The sequence below is a fragment of the Micromesistius poutassou genome (genome assembly GCF_964030765.1).
Source record: "Micromesistius poutassou genome assembly, chromosome: 23".
Lineage (NCBI taxonomy): Eukaryota > Metazoa > Chordata > Actinopteri > Gadiformes > Gadidae > Micromesistius > Micromesistius poutassou.
In genome coordinates this window covers 4,333,823-4,348,747 of record NC_140293.1, presented here as the reverse complement: position 1 = coordinate 4,348,747, position 14,925 = coordinate 4,333,823, and the positions used below count along the sequence as shown (strand labels likewise).

The 14,925-nt window shown below is 47.5% G+C and overlaps 2 protein-coding genes across 2 annotated transcripts; both read right to left on the bottom strand.

The window, feature by feature from the left end:
- Nucleotides 1-698: 698 nt before the first annotated feature.
- Nucleotides 699-1,844, bottom strand: LOC311368716 (uncharacterized protein; the record flags this gene model as incomplete). Its single annotated transcript, XM_084487505.1, has 4 exons — nucleotides 699-1,252; nucleotides 1,416-1,604; nucleotides 1,684-1,739; nucleotides 1,822-1,844. 4 exons carry the CDS (start codon nucleotides 1,842-1,844, stop codon nucleotides 699-701), a joined length of 822 nt encoding a protein of 273 aa, XP_084343631.1.
- Nucleotides 1,845-2,811: 967 nt separating this feature from the next.
- On the bottom strand, nucleotides 2,812-14,336 carry lrp10 (low density lipoprotein receptor-related protein 10). The gene is made up of 10 exons (XM_084487134.1): nucleotides 14,295-14,336; nucleotides 13,468-13,650; nucleotides 13,336-13,368; nucleotides 12,995-13,139; nucleotides 11,918-12,111; nucleotides 10,692-11,317; nucleotides 10,062-10,507; nucleotides 8,886-9,080; nucleotides 7,011-7,140; nucleotides 2,812-5,131 (listed from the first exon to the last, which is right to left on the bottom strand). The coding sequence occupies exons 2-10, from the start codon at nucleotides 13,514-13,516 to the stop codon at nucleotides 4,388-4,390; spliced, it is 2,562 nt and encodes an 853-aa protein (XP_084343260.1). The 5' UTR covers nucleotides 13,517-13,650; nucleotides 14,295-14,336; the 3' UTR covers nucleotides 2,812-4,387.
- Between the last annotated feature and the right edge of the window lie 589 nt (nucleotides 14,337-14,925).

The window sequence follows — 14,925 nt, the reverse complement described above, 5'->3', positions numbered from 1 at the left end:
AGGATTAAACATCCTTGTTATGGTGGACCCTTATTTGTTGAAAATTGTCATTGTAAGCAACATCCATGACAAGACAACTGATTTTGCATTTGTTCAGTAATTCATAGAAAACATGCCTAATTAAAAGAAAGTACTAAGCTTTTGTTAGAAACAGATGAGTTGTCGGTTTGTTGCGTTTGAGTGGTTTACAACCACACATCTGAAATCATGGCAGCCTAAGTTACCCACCCACACGAGTCACCACACCAATTTAAGCCATCCTCACTGTAGCGCTCATTAATGCAAGGTTGGAGTAGTTGCACTACGCAAGTCCCAGGTGAACAGAGTCACCAATGGCAGCATTTTATATTGAAGACAGTCCCTGGAGCCACCAAAACCATTATTCTAAGACCCCAGCCAAAGCTGCCACCAGCAGGCCTACAGAAGCCAGACCCATAACCCGCGATACAAAAATAGCTGTTTTAAGTGCATGAAGATGCATAAGATTGTAGTTCGCAGCACAAATTTAACTGTCAATACATTTAATAAAGTGAAGACACAATGAAGTACAATTTGTAACTTTATTGACCAAAAACATGACGTTTCCCCATCAGAAAAACATTTTGCATCTTTGGAGAAAGACCGTCGCTGTAGTTCTTGAACTCTACTTGGAATCCCATTGTCCCAGCCCGGCTCCACATCTGGTGGTCTCAGCCTACTCAGTAACCACCAAAGGCTTGGAACTGCTGCGTCACATCCTGGCCTTTTCCAGGTCCTTCTGGCTCAGCTGGCTGGTAGCTCTGAAAACTCTGCATCTGCTGCTCCTCGGGCTGCTCCTCGGGCTGCTCCTCGGCGGGATCGTCATATCTGATGTAGTGGTTCTCCTGCCAGTAATCTCTGCCCCGCTCAATGCTACTGCTGGACTGGGTGTAGGTTCCTGGAGGGTACTGGCCTGTGATGAACAGCGAGTCGTACGGGTAGAAGTACCCGAATGAAGGCGGGGGCATCAAGACTCCTGGACTGAGGAAGGACTCAGCCTGTGCTACAGGAGGGTCATAAGATGGTGGTGGAGGGAGGCCCCGTTCCTGGGTCTCAGACTCGTACTGTCCATCCTCCATTGTGCTCTCGATGTTGAGAAGCTCTCCTGGGATGAACTCTGGTACAGGTGGGGGGGCACTACTGGAGCCAGCCATTTGTCCCCTGTGGCCAGCGTAACTGTCAGGAGCAGGGCCTGGCCCACCAGAGAACGAGTGTGGAGGAATAGCCCAGGAGCCTTCAAGTAGCAAATAACCAGAGAATAGACGGCAGGTTAACCAGTTTCTGTGCAAGTGATTCTTCAAGCCTCCAAGACTTGAGTGAGGTTTTAAAATGCTTATTTTTTATATACCACCCTCCATGGCTATAATAATGAAGGTTATTCATGGAGTTGAAGTAACCTTGAGATGGTGGGGAATATCCTCCACTGAAGCCTGCAGGGGGAGGAGAAAGGTGCACCCCAGAAGACGAACCAGGTGCACCAGGTTCCGACATGGATTCAGCAGTGTCGTAGCCGGAGTTCATCTGCTGTTTGGGTTGGGCATGGCCCGGATCTTGAGAATACCCACCTTCATACTGGGGAGCAAATCCTACACAAGGAGCCACCAGCACATTCAAACCATTAAGCATAAACCATTTCAGAAAGTAAGTCCATTTTATACTACATACCATTTTTAATAGGGCTACAGTCGATATCCCAAAGCAGGATAGCTTGGAGGAAGACCCTAAAACAGACAGCCAATATTGAAGCAAAGAACTCTTAACAAATTTTGAAATAACACTCCAAAAATTTACCACTTCCCTTACCATGTAAAGAGCATTGCTGTCATATCTCCAATAGGACACTTCCACTGCAGACCAAAGCTTTGTGTAGGGATTTTAAATGTTGCCAGCCCCCAGCTGACCAATCAGGGCTTAATGAGGTGATGATGTGCAGCTGTCACTGAATGATTTGGTTACAGATGAACCTTGTTCTACTCTTACCTTTTGAGGAGCGTCCTCTTTCTGTCCTTTCCACCTTTAATTCCAAATCCAATCCCTCACAAATTATCTATCCCTCTCTATGGATACGGCTCATCAATGCAGTATTCCTCTGTTCTTTTTCCATCCCTCTTTCTTCAAATCATACTAATTATCCAATAAAAATGTAAAAAAGTAAGTAAATTTGTAAAAAAAAAAATTGTAAAATGTAAAATGTACCCCTGTTGCAACCCACTTTGTGGTCCTGATTCCTGTAGTTGGAATAGTACTTGCAGCATGATGACCACATCAGACCAAATATGTTTCCGGTCAGCTCACCTCACATGATAATTTGATCTTTTGTGTTCATTAACATGGCAGCCTTCAGCCTTAAGATTTACATTTATATTTACCAGACGCTTTTATCCAGTTTGTCGGGAACAGGCATCTTGCTCAGGGACACTTCTACATTCAGCTAGAAGGAGCCAGGGATCAAACTAGCAACGTTCCGGTTACAAGTCAACCCACTCTACCTCCTCAGCTAAGCCGATCTAGATTCCCCCTCTTTACTTTAATATGTTATCGGAATTGTGTTAACCAATTTATTTACAATAAAAATGTTAATCTCAAAATGTCTGCGCATTCATATTTTGGATGCAGACCTGTTTGGCACTGTTTTAGAATGTTACATCACATTCATGTTCACTCCCAAAGATAACAATGGACTACAAAAAGTTCACTCCCTTGAAGTGAACTTTTTATTTTGAGGTGTCTGCGCAGTTAAGACACATCAAAATATACAAGCTTAAAACGCAACACAAGGGACGGGACAATAAGTAAAAGTGCAAAATATCTTTAATCTGAGCCACATTTTACTTATGTACAGTGAATTTGACCCTAGTGATTCATAAACATCACGTCCTGGCTTAGGCCTACAATATTACAAGTTTAAACAACAGTCCAAATAGTACGTCTCTCAGAGGCCGATACATTCAATAAAGCAACATTTTAAGAACTGATGACTCGCCACAAATTAAAACGAGGGGTGAAAACAATTAAAATGGATTCCAGGAACAAATGGCACATTACAAGTTGGTTCACTCGTCGTCGTTGTAGAATCCAAAAACATGACAGGAAGCGATCGTTTCCTCCTCTTCTTCTGGGTCGACAATTCAAGTAGAGGCCTCGATCAAACTCCAACACCTCAGCGGCGTCACCGGGCGGCCATTTTGTCCAGACCTTCCTGAAGTCCTTTGACACTTCTAGTCTAGCTCTGACAAAAAACACATGCATACATTCTGACAGAAAAGTTCTTGATTGCAGGGCTCCGTGCAGAACCGCGGTGTGCAATGGTGCACGTGAAACAGCCCGCCTGAACCTAAAAAACAGGAACATGGGGGGGTGTCCGGAACATTTTATTGCTAGTAGCCATAGCGATATAGACATGCGTTGATTTCTTTTTTCGGCGTGGCCTTGGGCTGTGTGGAGTGGTGGTGGGTAGGACACCTATTGTGCTCCTGTTTCTGTGGGCGCACAGATAGTTTTTTTTCGTGCCCCATTGTTTCGGTTGTCCCCTCAGATTGCTGCCGGGAAAGGTCTGTGGTAAAGGCACTTAAATACGGAATATTGGTTTGATTTCTGACCACACGTATGATACAAGGTGATGCGGAAATAAGCAGGAGCGAGTCTATGAACATACTCCACCGACTACAGATATCCTCCCCAACCCCCCCCCCAACACCAAACTGCACGTGCGATTGTAAATATGCATTTACTCACTAGTCATACAAAGACACTTGTATGGCGTCTTCTAAAAAAAATGACTACTAATATTTAATTTGACAGTAGCCTCAGCAAGCAAATAGGGTCTGTTATTCTGTGCAAAAAAATTCATCCTCCTTCACAACTAAAAACAAAAAAGAGACAGCTCGGCGTGGTTAAGTGCTCATTCAAAGCAGAACTCAGACACACCGGTTCCCTCTCACACGTCAGCCAAGCAGACTCTACCCCACACGAATACTTAAGAGATTAAAAACAACAAAAAAAACAAGTCGACTTGAGTCACCGAATACAAGAAGTCACGCGTCACTGAATCGAGCACAACGCCGTTTTAAAAATAAACTCTTTAAAAAAAAAAAAAGGCACTAGACCTGCCCATGGTGGCGATTGCATCCTGTGTTTGAGTTTGAAACCAAAAACACGAACGCAGAGATAAGACTCGACGGGGCAACCGGTGTGCCGGCGTTACTGTGGTAGAAGACCCGGGGTTGGTTGGCGGTGGGTTTGGGTGGGAGGGGAAAAAGGGAACGGTGGGTTTTTGATTGGCTTGTGGCTTGTCTGGCGGGCGTGATTATAAAGTTAAAAATAACGAAACAAAGTGAACAGGAGGTCGCCACCGAGCGTCTAGGGCGGTTCACGTCAGCATGGGCACGTCGTCCTCCGAGACGGCGTCCTCCGACAGCGGGATCAGCAGCACCTCGTCGTCCGAGGCGGAGGAGGAGGAGGAGGAGCAGGAGGTGGTGGAGAAGGAGGAGGGCGACGCCGACAGGGGCATGGAGTTGGACGAGGAGAAGGACGAGGAGAAGGACGGGGAGGGCCTGAACAGCGAGATCCTCTGGCCCAGCGACTGGAAGATGGAGGCCAGGGAGGGGCTGCTGGGCGCGGGGAGGGCAGCGCCGCCGCGGGGGGGCGTGCGGGGGGCCGCCGCGTCGGGGGCCGGCGGGGCGTAGGGAGGGGGCGGCGGGGAAGGGGCAGAGGCGGGCGAGGGGGAGAACACGGGCAACGCCGAGGAGGGGGCCAGGGCCGGGGCGGTGGGCGTGGCCTGCGCCAACAGGCCCAGCTTGTGCGGCACGGGCTGGTTGACGGCCTCCACCGCCAGGGAGACGCCGGTGGTCAACGCCGGGGGAGGGGCCCCGTCCCGACACCCACCGGCGGCGGCGGCGGAGGAGGAGGAGCCGTCCGCCGGCGTCGGCTGACCGGAGGAGGAGGAGCCGCCGGTGGCGTGGGCGGGCCTGGAGGGGGTGCGCGGGAGGAAGCCCCACCTCCTCAGGCGGCGGACGGCGCGGCGGATGAAGCGCGGGCGGCGGCGGCGGCGGGGGGAGACGGCCGTGTCCTGCCGCAGCAGCTGGAGGATGCCGCGGAGGGAGAGGGAGGTGGCCTGGAAGAGGAGGAGGAGCAGACGTCAGAACAGGAGCAGGGGGATGTTGACACGCTACGCTAATCTTTTGTGCATTGCTAACCGCGGCGTTCAAACACACAGGATTATCTGACGCCCATGTGCGCACTTTTCCCTGTTGTTTTTACATGCACCTTGTTTGTACCTACTTTTAATAATTGCTGAATGCCTGCACAATATAACATATAGAACCGATTAAAACCCTTTTTGAAAACGATACTTTAGGAGGTGGTAATAAACGATCCGTTGAAACCGCCAAGGACGAGCAAAAGAGGACAGCATTAAAAGACACTTTCAGCCACAGTGTTTCACCACTGATCCACAGGCGGCTGGAGCAGCCGTTGCTGCTGGCTTATCCCAGACCACGCAGGCTTTGTGTAAGACAGGTAAATCCCCACCCCCCCTCCCGGAGTGTCTTCACCAGCTAATAAAAGTAGTGTAGCCGTGAGACCCTCTGGTACACAACACCTGAGAGGCACACTGGCCATTTTCAACAGAAGGGTTAGCTCATAACTTCCGCTGAATGAATGGTCACCATTGTCTCGACAATATCGCCCCGAATAAGGGACAGTCTATTCTACGGTGGCCCAGATAGCTCAACGCACAGAATCTTAAGAAAACACTAATGCAAATAGTGGGATGTTCTAATCATTTAAACTTTGCTTTCATCAGGCTGCGTTATCTAGCCATCTAGTTCCCTTTTGATACCAAATGCATTGTGCAGAGGGGGCTAGAAGGCTGGGTGAAACTGTATTGTAGGCTCACTCAACTAGAGGAGACGTGGTGTAGGCAGACATTAAAATCAGAATGCAGACACCATATTCCACCATATTCGTGCTCCATTACACCAAACAACAACGCAAATGCGTTTCCAGGGGACACTGAACAGGAATGAACTGCAGGACATCTGAATCATGCCATCGATGTTAAAACACTATCATTTGACCTCACCCCCCCCCCCCGTCCTCACTGATGGATAGACGACCTCAATAACATCATGAGTCACAAACCGTGAAACAGTGTGCAGACTGGTTGACTCTTATTAAGTGTTCTCTTGAAACACTTCCTTTGTCGCTTGGTGTATGTGCAGCCGGTTTCCCTAAAGGAGCTTGTGGTGGGTCTATTTGCATTTTTTTCTTAAGTTGCAGTGCCTTGAGCTCTCATGGCCACTGTACTTTACTTCAAACCACACTGATGTCCGCAAGAACGCTATGCTTCTTGCGAGCAGAATGATTATTTATTCTAGCAGAACATTGACCTCAAGTGTCTAGATTGATGGAGCGATGGCTCCCCTTCCAGGCAAACACACTCGGTACTTATCGTGTATATTGCTCTAAGGATTCATACACAGAAGCGTTTACTTCAGTGTACACTGTATTCAATGCACTGACAATAAAGCTTCTATTCTATCTATTTTAAGCGCCTGTCCTGAGGTGAAGCCCTGAAGGAAAGGACTGGAAATGCTTCAAACTCAAGTCAAGTCAAGTACATTTATTAGTCTCCGTTTGGGAGAAATTTGGCTCACCCTATGCAGGGTACTGCTGCATAGACAAACATGGAACATACAATGCATAAAGATAATAAAACATCCCATGTAGAAATAAAGTACATCACTGGTAACCAGATAGAAGAGGATCTGCGCTGTGCAATTTGCCCTACCTACTAGTCAAAATATACAGCGCTAGTACACATTTAAAGTGCAGTGCACAATAAAGTGCTGGTACATATTAAAGTGCTAGTACAGATTAAAGTGCTGGTACAGATTAAATTGCTTCATAACACATTAAGGAGCTGAAACTCATTACTCCTGACCTTACCCTGTTGTTTATCTGTAAAAGTGACACATAACCAGATCTCTCACCTCATTGGGGTTTTCTGTGGGGAAGTCGTCCACTGGCGGGATGACGCCCTGGGCGATCAGCTGACCATAGGAGGGCGGGGCCTGCTGCTGGATGAGCTCCGCCTCCTGGCGGCTGATCGGAGCAAACATGCTGCACAGAAACAGACCCCAAAACAGAGGAGCAGGGGATTAGTGGCTGATCACGTGTTCAGTGCAACACTTTTGTCAAGGAGAAACAGAATACAGAGAATATGCCGTTGAATCAAGACACACACCTTTTTTTTTTTTACTACATTATCGTTTCAAGTGAGTGACGAGCGATTGGTCTTGGTTAATGAGCTATGAACACTCAGTTTCTGTGCGAGTTACAATGCGTTTCCTCACAGCAACAAGTTTTGGCCATAAAAAAAAAAAACATTACAGTACAAATTGACGACCGAAACAAGGACACAGCTACCACAGTTCGTGTTCACTCCGAGGGCCTCGTCAGTTTCCTCTAAAGCAGGGCTTTTAAAAGAGAAACCAAACATGCTGATGTCCTGCCATGTCTGCCTATCATCAAATATATATATATATATATATATATATATATATATTTTTTTTTTTTTTTTTTTTAAGATTTATTTGTGCATTTTTATGCTTTATTATAGAGTGAGATAGAGAGGAAGGTATGGGAGATGGAGGGAAGGACATGCCGCAAAGGACCGGATTCTCACCCGGGTGGCTGCGTTCAGGACGCACTCTACCCGGTGAGCCGCCGGGGCGCCCCCCATCATCAAATATTTTAAATAAAAACAAAATCACTGAAGGCAACGCATGGCTGGTGGAAACATGCATCATATTCGAGGGCGGGATTCAAATTTGAACACCATCTCAAGACCTGTGGACATTTAGAGAAACCTGTGCCACCGCTCACCTTAATGCGGAGCGCACCACGGTGTAGCGTCACCCTAGCACACGCGATGGAGACACAACGTAGCACGGCGGTGTTGTTGTTCTCTGTGGCAGTTGCAGAGTTGGACTGAATGATAAACCGGGTCTGTAGCTTAGCAACAAGCGCAGTGCGAGAACACACACGCAGAACGCGAGGGAGGCGAGATGGCTGAGCAGCACCCACGCTAAATGTACTCTCTCTGGCTTCTCTCTGTGAGAGCGGCTGCATCACCGCTTCGGTTACTGCTCATCACCCCGTCACGACCATGGTTGTACCGTCTTCTCGGTGCTGCGTCAGCCTCCAGGGCCAGTGAACACTCGCACGCAGGCGGCATCAAACATTTGGTCATATTGACACTTTTATCCAAAGCCAAATTACAAGTGAGGCTGAGAACAATCAAAGTATCCAATCAAAACTGCAGTAGTGACAAGAACAAAAAAACTAGAACCCTTCTACACACGACCTCTTTAGTTGTCGTTTTTATAAAAAACACAAATCAAGGGAGTGCAGCATGGCCTCCAGAATCAGAGATAAAAGGTTAGTACGGATAAAAAAAATGTTGGTATTCAAGCCAATCAGAACACAGCAACCCCCGTGTGTAGTTGAGATTTGACTCAAAACATTTTAACATGAGCCTCGTCTAAAGATCCTTTCTGATAGTGAAAGGTGAAAGATATATGTAGATGAGTGGGAATAAATATATATATATGTGGATGTGTGGTATATATGTGGATGTGTGAGCATGCATGAGTATGGTTTAAGACCATATGGAGTAGAGGAATACTGAATTGTATGCTGATTGAAGTATGAAATGACACCGTACAATGGTATATGTATTTCCTTTTGATAAAAATAATTTAAAAAAAAATAAAGATCCTTTCTGATCATCATTGAACATCCCCCAACTTAACCATACATCATTTTTACTCCGTTTTACTTGAGGGGGAGGGGGCGGAGCCTACCTGTACTCGCGGGTCCTGAGGGAGTAGAGTTTGCAGGTGCACGCCATGGCGATGACCAGCAGCAGGCCGCACACCAGGCTGCCCACGGTCGCCGCGGTGATGACCTTGCGCGGCAGGACCACGGTGCAGTTGAGCTCGTCCGTGCCGTCCTTGCAGTCCACCTGGCCGTCGCAGCGCCAGCTCTCAAACACACACCTGTGGGCGGGGGGACGGGGAGACCAGGTGTGTGAATATGTTGGAATAATGGTGGGAATATACTATGACACACAACTCGCACACCAGAGTGGGACCGGGGTGTAGAGCGGCTCGGTTATGAAAAAATGATCATAGTCACGATTATTTTGGTCAATATTGAAGTCACGATTATTTAAACGATTGTTTTTTGCTGCATTTTTTTAACAAAAAAATCATTGTACTTTGAAATGTACCCGTTACTTATTTTTTATATATATTAAATGTATTAAATGTATATATACATTTAATGTATATATACATTTAATGAATAAATCAAATGTAATTAAAAAAATTTAAATATAAATCGTTTCAACGCGATTATATTAGTTTGGTTTAGATCGTTTGTCCCAATCAATATCACAATCAAATTTTGATTAATTGCACAGCACTACCGGGGTGTTCCACAAGGCTAGGCTAGGCCGACCTATGGCTGCAGATATCAAGCTAGTCAGGTCTTTTGAGGAGTGGCTCGGGACATAGGACGGTAGGCAGGGTTGGGATATTTCAAAATGTAGCTTACTCTGGTTGGCTTCTCCTAATTGCCTACCCCAGCTTTAATACTCAGCAGCTGCCTAGTACCGGATCTTCCCGGTGACATAAAGAAAGTTCCATCTATGAATGTACAAACAAACTATTTGTGTTTGTATGCTTTGTGCTTTTATGCTCTCTGCCATTTCAGCATTTGCGTTACACAGGACTGTGTGTATAGGTGTGTGTGTGTGTGTGTGTGTGTGTGTGTGTGTGTGTGTGTGTGTGTGTGTGTGTGTGTGTGTGTGTGTGTGTGTGTGTGTGTGTGTGTGTGTGTGTGTTAATAAATAATGATGAGTGAGTCCATATAATAAGTAACACATTATTTGTAAATTGCTTTTAACCATTAATTATTAAAATGTCTCGGCCTATAAAAGAAGAAAACAGCGACAGTGAGCCGAACGGGTACCGTACCGGTCGCTGTCACAGTGGAACGTCCCGGGCTGGCACACGGTACAGTCCCTCTCGTCGCTGCCGTCGGCGCAGTACAGCTGGTAGTTGCACCTCTCCCCGGCCGGGTAGCACACGGGACGTCCCACCATGCGGCTGGGCACCACCGCCGCCGCCCGCTGCCCCGCCCCTCCTCCGCACGCAAACTGCTCGTGGCCGCAGCCCCGGCAGCCCGCCTCATCCCGGCCCGTCTCGGGGCAGTCCCAGCGGCCGTCGCAGCGCTGCTCGTGGGTGAAGCAGCCCCCCGCGGAGCCCCCGCAGCGCTGCTCCCACGGCGGGCAGTAGCCGCCCACGCGGAAGGTGGCGTTGAAGCCGCGGCCCGGGGAGCCGGGCATGGTGCGGTAGGAGAGCGACAGCAGGCCCGTCCGTGACTCCACCTGCACCGACTTGTAGTTGGAGCTGCTGGTGACCTGGGTGGGGGAGACGATCACACCCCTCAGAAGATGTTCTTGTCAAGAGCTGGCTTTAAAAAAAAAAAGGTCTAGCAGTACGACAACCGCAGCAGACTGGGACGCTGGGAAATATTAGAAGAAACTAGGAAAGACTTCCAGCTAGGATTTAAACACGACAAAGATGACACACACACACACGTACGATTTTGATGACCTCTCCGGTGCCCTGCTGGCGGTTGTAGATGGTCAGCGAGTCCTTGGGGCCCAGCTCCAGCTGCTGGAGGTCCAGCTTCAAGGGCCGGGGGTCCTGGGGGTCCACCGTCCACACGCACCACATCGCGTCCCCGCGGTTGAAGGGCGGGGCAAAGGTCCCGTAGAAGGTCTGCAGGACCCCCCCGCAGGGCCAGTCCTCCGCCGCCGAGGGGGTCGGCAGGGTGGCGTTGGGCTGCCTCCCAGAGGGGGGGGCGGCGGGCCGCGGCTCCGCCCAGGGCTGGTACTCGGTCGGGCTGTCGTACCCCGCCTTCTCCATCAGCTGGGACCACAGGTCGTCCCCGCTGCGGCCCCCGGTCGTCGGGGGCTGGCGCAGCGTGGCGGTGCCGTTTCTCTCGACTCCCCGTTCTCTTCCTCCTCCCTGCGGGGGCTTCCCCTCCCCCTCCTCCTCCTCCTCCTCCGCCTCCTCCTCCTCCTCGTCGTCCTCGTCGTCGCAGCCCCTCTCGTCGGCGCCGAGCCCCTCCCCCAGACACTCCACTCGGCCGTTGCAGCGCCAGGACAGGGGGAGGCAGCGGCCGTTGGCGCACTCAAAGGAGGCCGGCGGGCACTCTTCACTGTCTGGAGGGGCGAAGAAGGGTGACCAGGATAATGAAAATAAATAAATAAATAAATAAGGGTGCTGTAGGTACGATTATAGAGTTGTTGGGACAGCAGAAAAAAAGAGCTGCAGTGAGCAAGATTTTGAAGATAAACGAGACAAAAAAGAAAAAGAATAACCCATACATCTCTGCTGCCTCCGTTTCCCCACCACTGACACGTGACCCGTCAGGGATAGGGCAAGATGGATTCCCCGAAACCAATCAGGGAAAAGAAATGAGCCCGGAGCAAATATTCCCACAGAGCATTTCACTGACTAATAGCTGGTGGAGACCTTGGCATTTCTAACAAATTGCACTCTTAAATCTTACCTACAGCAACTTCACGGTGAAAAGACCAAGACCAATTTTCCATGTTCAAGTGCTACTGAATAACGTAACCAACTCCAGAGCTTTACAATATAAGTATTAATTGAAGTATTAACAAACGACACAATTACATTACATTTCTTACACCTGTTGTCCCACGCATACAATAAACCAGTCTTAAATCTCCAGTATTCGTGAACACAAACTAACTTAAACAACAACAACAACAACAACATGCAACGCGTCACCGCACCTCTGGTGTAGCTCAGCAGGAAGGACGACACAGGAAACAGATGGGGCAGGAAGTGGTGCACCACCGTGACGTTGCCCCCAGGGAACTCGATGGCGTCGGGCAACGTGGAGCCACAGAGGACCACAGGCTCGCGGCCCGCCGACGACTTCAGGGACACCCATTCCTTCTTGCAGCGTGTCGAGAACTGGGAGAAGCTGTGTGTGGGAGGAGGGAGAGACGTCACACACACACACACACACACACACACACACACACACACACACACACACACACACACACACACACACACACACACACACACACACACACACACACACACACACACACACACACACACACACACACACACACAAAACATGTCAAACCCGGAACCTATTTTCCTGCTAATTTCGGGTTGAATGGACTGATGTGGACAATTCTTTGTGGAAATCGGTCCAGATATGAGTGAGAATGCTCAACGTCATGATAACGTCTTTAGTCAGACCCCTGTCATTTTGACTGTGAATATCTGTTGACTATCAGTATCTTTCCACCTAGAAAAAATAACTTTAGGGGATGTGTGATGATTTTTTATACACCACCACAGCAGCGCTATGCTGTTATAAATCTCCCTTTCAGTTTTCATGATCTGGCCGGTCAGTTGTTATTGTAAAACTGGTGGAACGCAGAGACCTCTGCATACCAGGGCCAGCCACCAAATGTTGGCAAACCCATTTCGTCTAATCATACCTTCGGTATTTCTTAGTGTGATACCGCAAGTCTATGTTTAGCTAAAATTCCAGAGAACAAAGAACGAAAGTAGGGCTGATTGGAGGCGGGGCATTCAAATCAGATGAGTCACTAAGCTCAATATGTTGCCAAATAAAACAGAAAGCCAACTTATGAGGAAGGAGCCCAATTGCGGTCTAGAGTCTAAAGGTGTGCCTGGAGGTACACAAAGTTAAATTGCAATAAATGTCAGAATTGACCATCAATGAGGTGTATATACAAACACTCGACTCAAACAGGTCGCATTTACTGTATGTAAGCCAATGTAGACACAGGGAAGGACACTTGATGCAGGAAACGCCTCAATACCTCAGAATGATGGGCTCATCCTCGTTCCCTTGGATGATCCAGCAGTCGTAGATGGAACCAAAGCGGTAGGACCAGTTATGGTAGGCCGAGCTCGTGATCTCCCCCTGCTTACCGTCCAGTATTTGTGGGGCATGGCCACATCGAGCTGAGAGATATAGTAAAAGGACAAGAAAGAAAGTTTAATCGGATACACACAATTGGTCTATATGGGGTGTATTTATTTGTATCCAGAATATGTGCGCACACACACACACACACACACACACACACACACACACACACACACACACACACACACACACACACACACACACACACACACACACACACAGTCTCCTTACCAGAAGAGGAGGTGGGTTTTAAATTGCTGCCTGCTGCAAATCAATAAGCAGAACAAATAGACAAATTAACAACTCATGTCATTTAACTGACAACATGTATGTGAAGAGAGAGAGATGATATATTTCACAAACCTATGAGGCAGAGGACTATGAGGTTACATAGGTTGTATGAGACACTCATTGTCGTAGAAGATTAGCCGTTAAAATGTCGGTGAACATGAACAATAAATAATACATAAATTAAAACGGATTCATTCTCTCTTCCATCGTCAATCTTCCATCATGAGCAGGCCTGGTTCCCGAAGACGACTTCTCCTGTGAGGCGAGCAGAGGAAAGGCGATACAGCTTAACAGAAGTGACAAGAACTGGTCGACAGCCAACCTCAAAGTACTAGCATGTTAGCTGTAAACTGATTATCACGAGATCACTGTGTCAACAGTGAGAGAGATCTCCCAAAATCCATCAATATCAAGTCGATGGAGGGTTATTATGGTCTAGAACACAATGTTTACACTGTACTAGTTCCTGCCCCCGTAATCCCCGTCCATACCAATGACGCAAGACAGCCCCCTCGCCTCCGAGATAAAACCTTCAGCGATTGACGCTAAAGTCTACTTTCCCGATTGATAGGGATCGATTTTGACAAAGCGTTGATCAAAACAATTACTGGAGTCACTTTCTATTTGTCCGAAGGTGTTGAGGAGTGTGAACGGCTGGCGGTGGAGCGGAAGCCGTTTCCCGTGATCTCCAGAGAGCCTCACCGACACGGCTAGCAGGACAATGCTAACACCAACTTCCTTATCTTTATTTTTTCCTTCACGTTTACGAGACGTGACATTTCCGTGAAAAGTTTCGGCCTAAACTGTCGACGTTCTCGATGTCACGGATTAAATGTTATATAGAACGTCGAAACCACAAACGACCAATGTTTTTCGTGGGGACGACGTGGAAAGCTTACCGTTTTTCCGTCTCGGCCTTTCTTGTGTTGACTAGAGTTGTGACTAACTTCCGTGTTGTTTTTATTTATTTATTTTGATTCGTTCCCACTGTCACGGGGAGGGGGCGTGTACCTTCAGCCATCCAATGTAGTTGCCTTTAAAATGAAAGTCATTTTAAAAAGTAACTTTCTTTATATGGTTTCCATTCATGTACATTCATTTAGCACTTTGGGAAATCAATCTTGATTTAAGCAATACAAAGTGGTAGTAGCCTACTGTGGTGTTGTGCTATATTATTATTATTTAGGCTGTTTATCTATTCATGTATTTACTATATAGGTATTATTCATATTATTGGTTGTTCTCTTAATTTGATCATTCTTATTTTGTGTCAAGTAATTTAATACAATATAAGTGCATGAATTATTTCTTATCACTAGGTGTCAGTATCGATCAATATAATTAAAAGTTTGCCTTAAACTGGTCTCTTTTTTTAACCCACAACAAATCAAAACGATAAGTTGTTAAATGTTTTCTTATCAATTAATGTAACCAATATATACGTTATGTATTCAAGACAACACGTTTGAGATTAGTTTGACTTAATGATTAATTTCTGAGTGTGTGTCTGTGCATGTGCCTCCGTGCTTC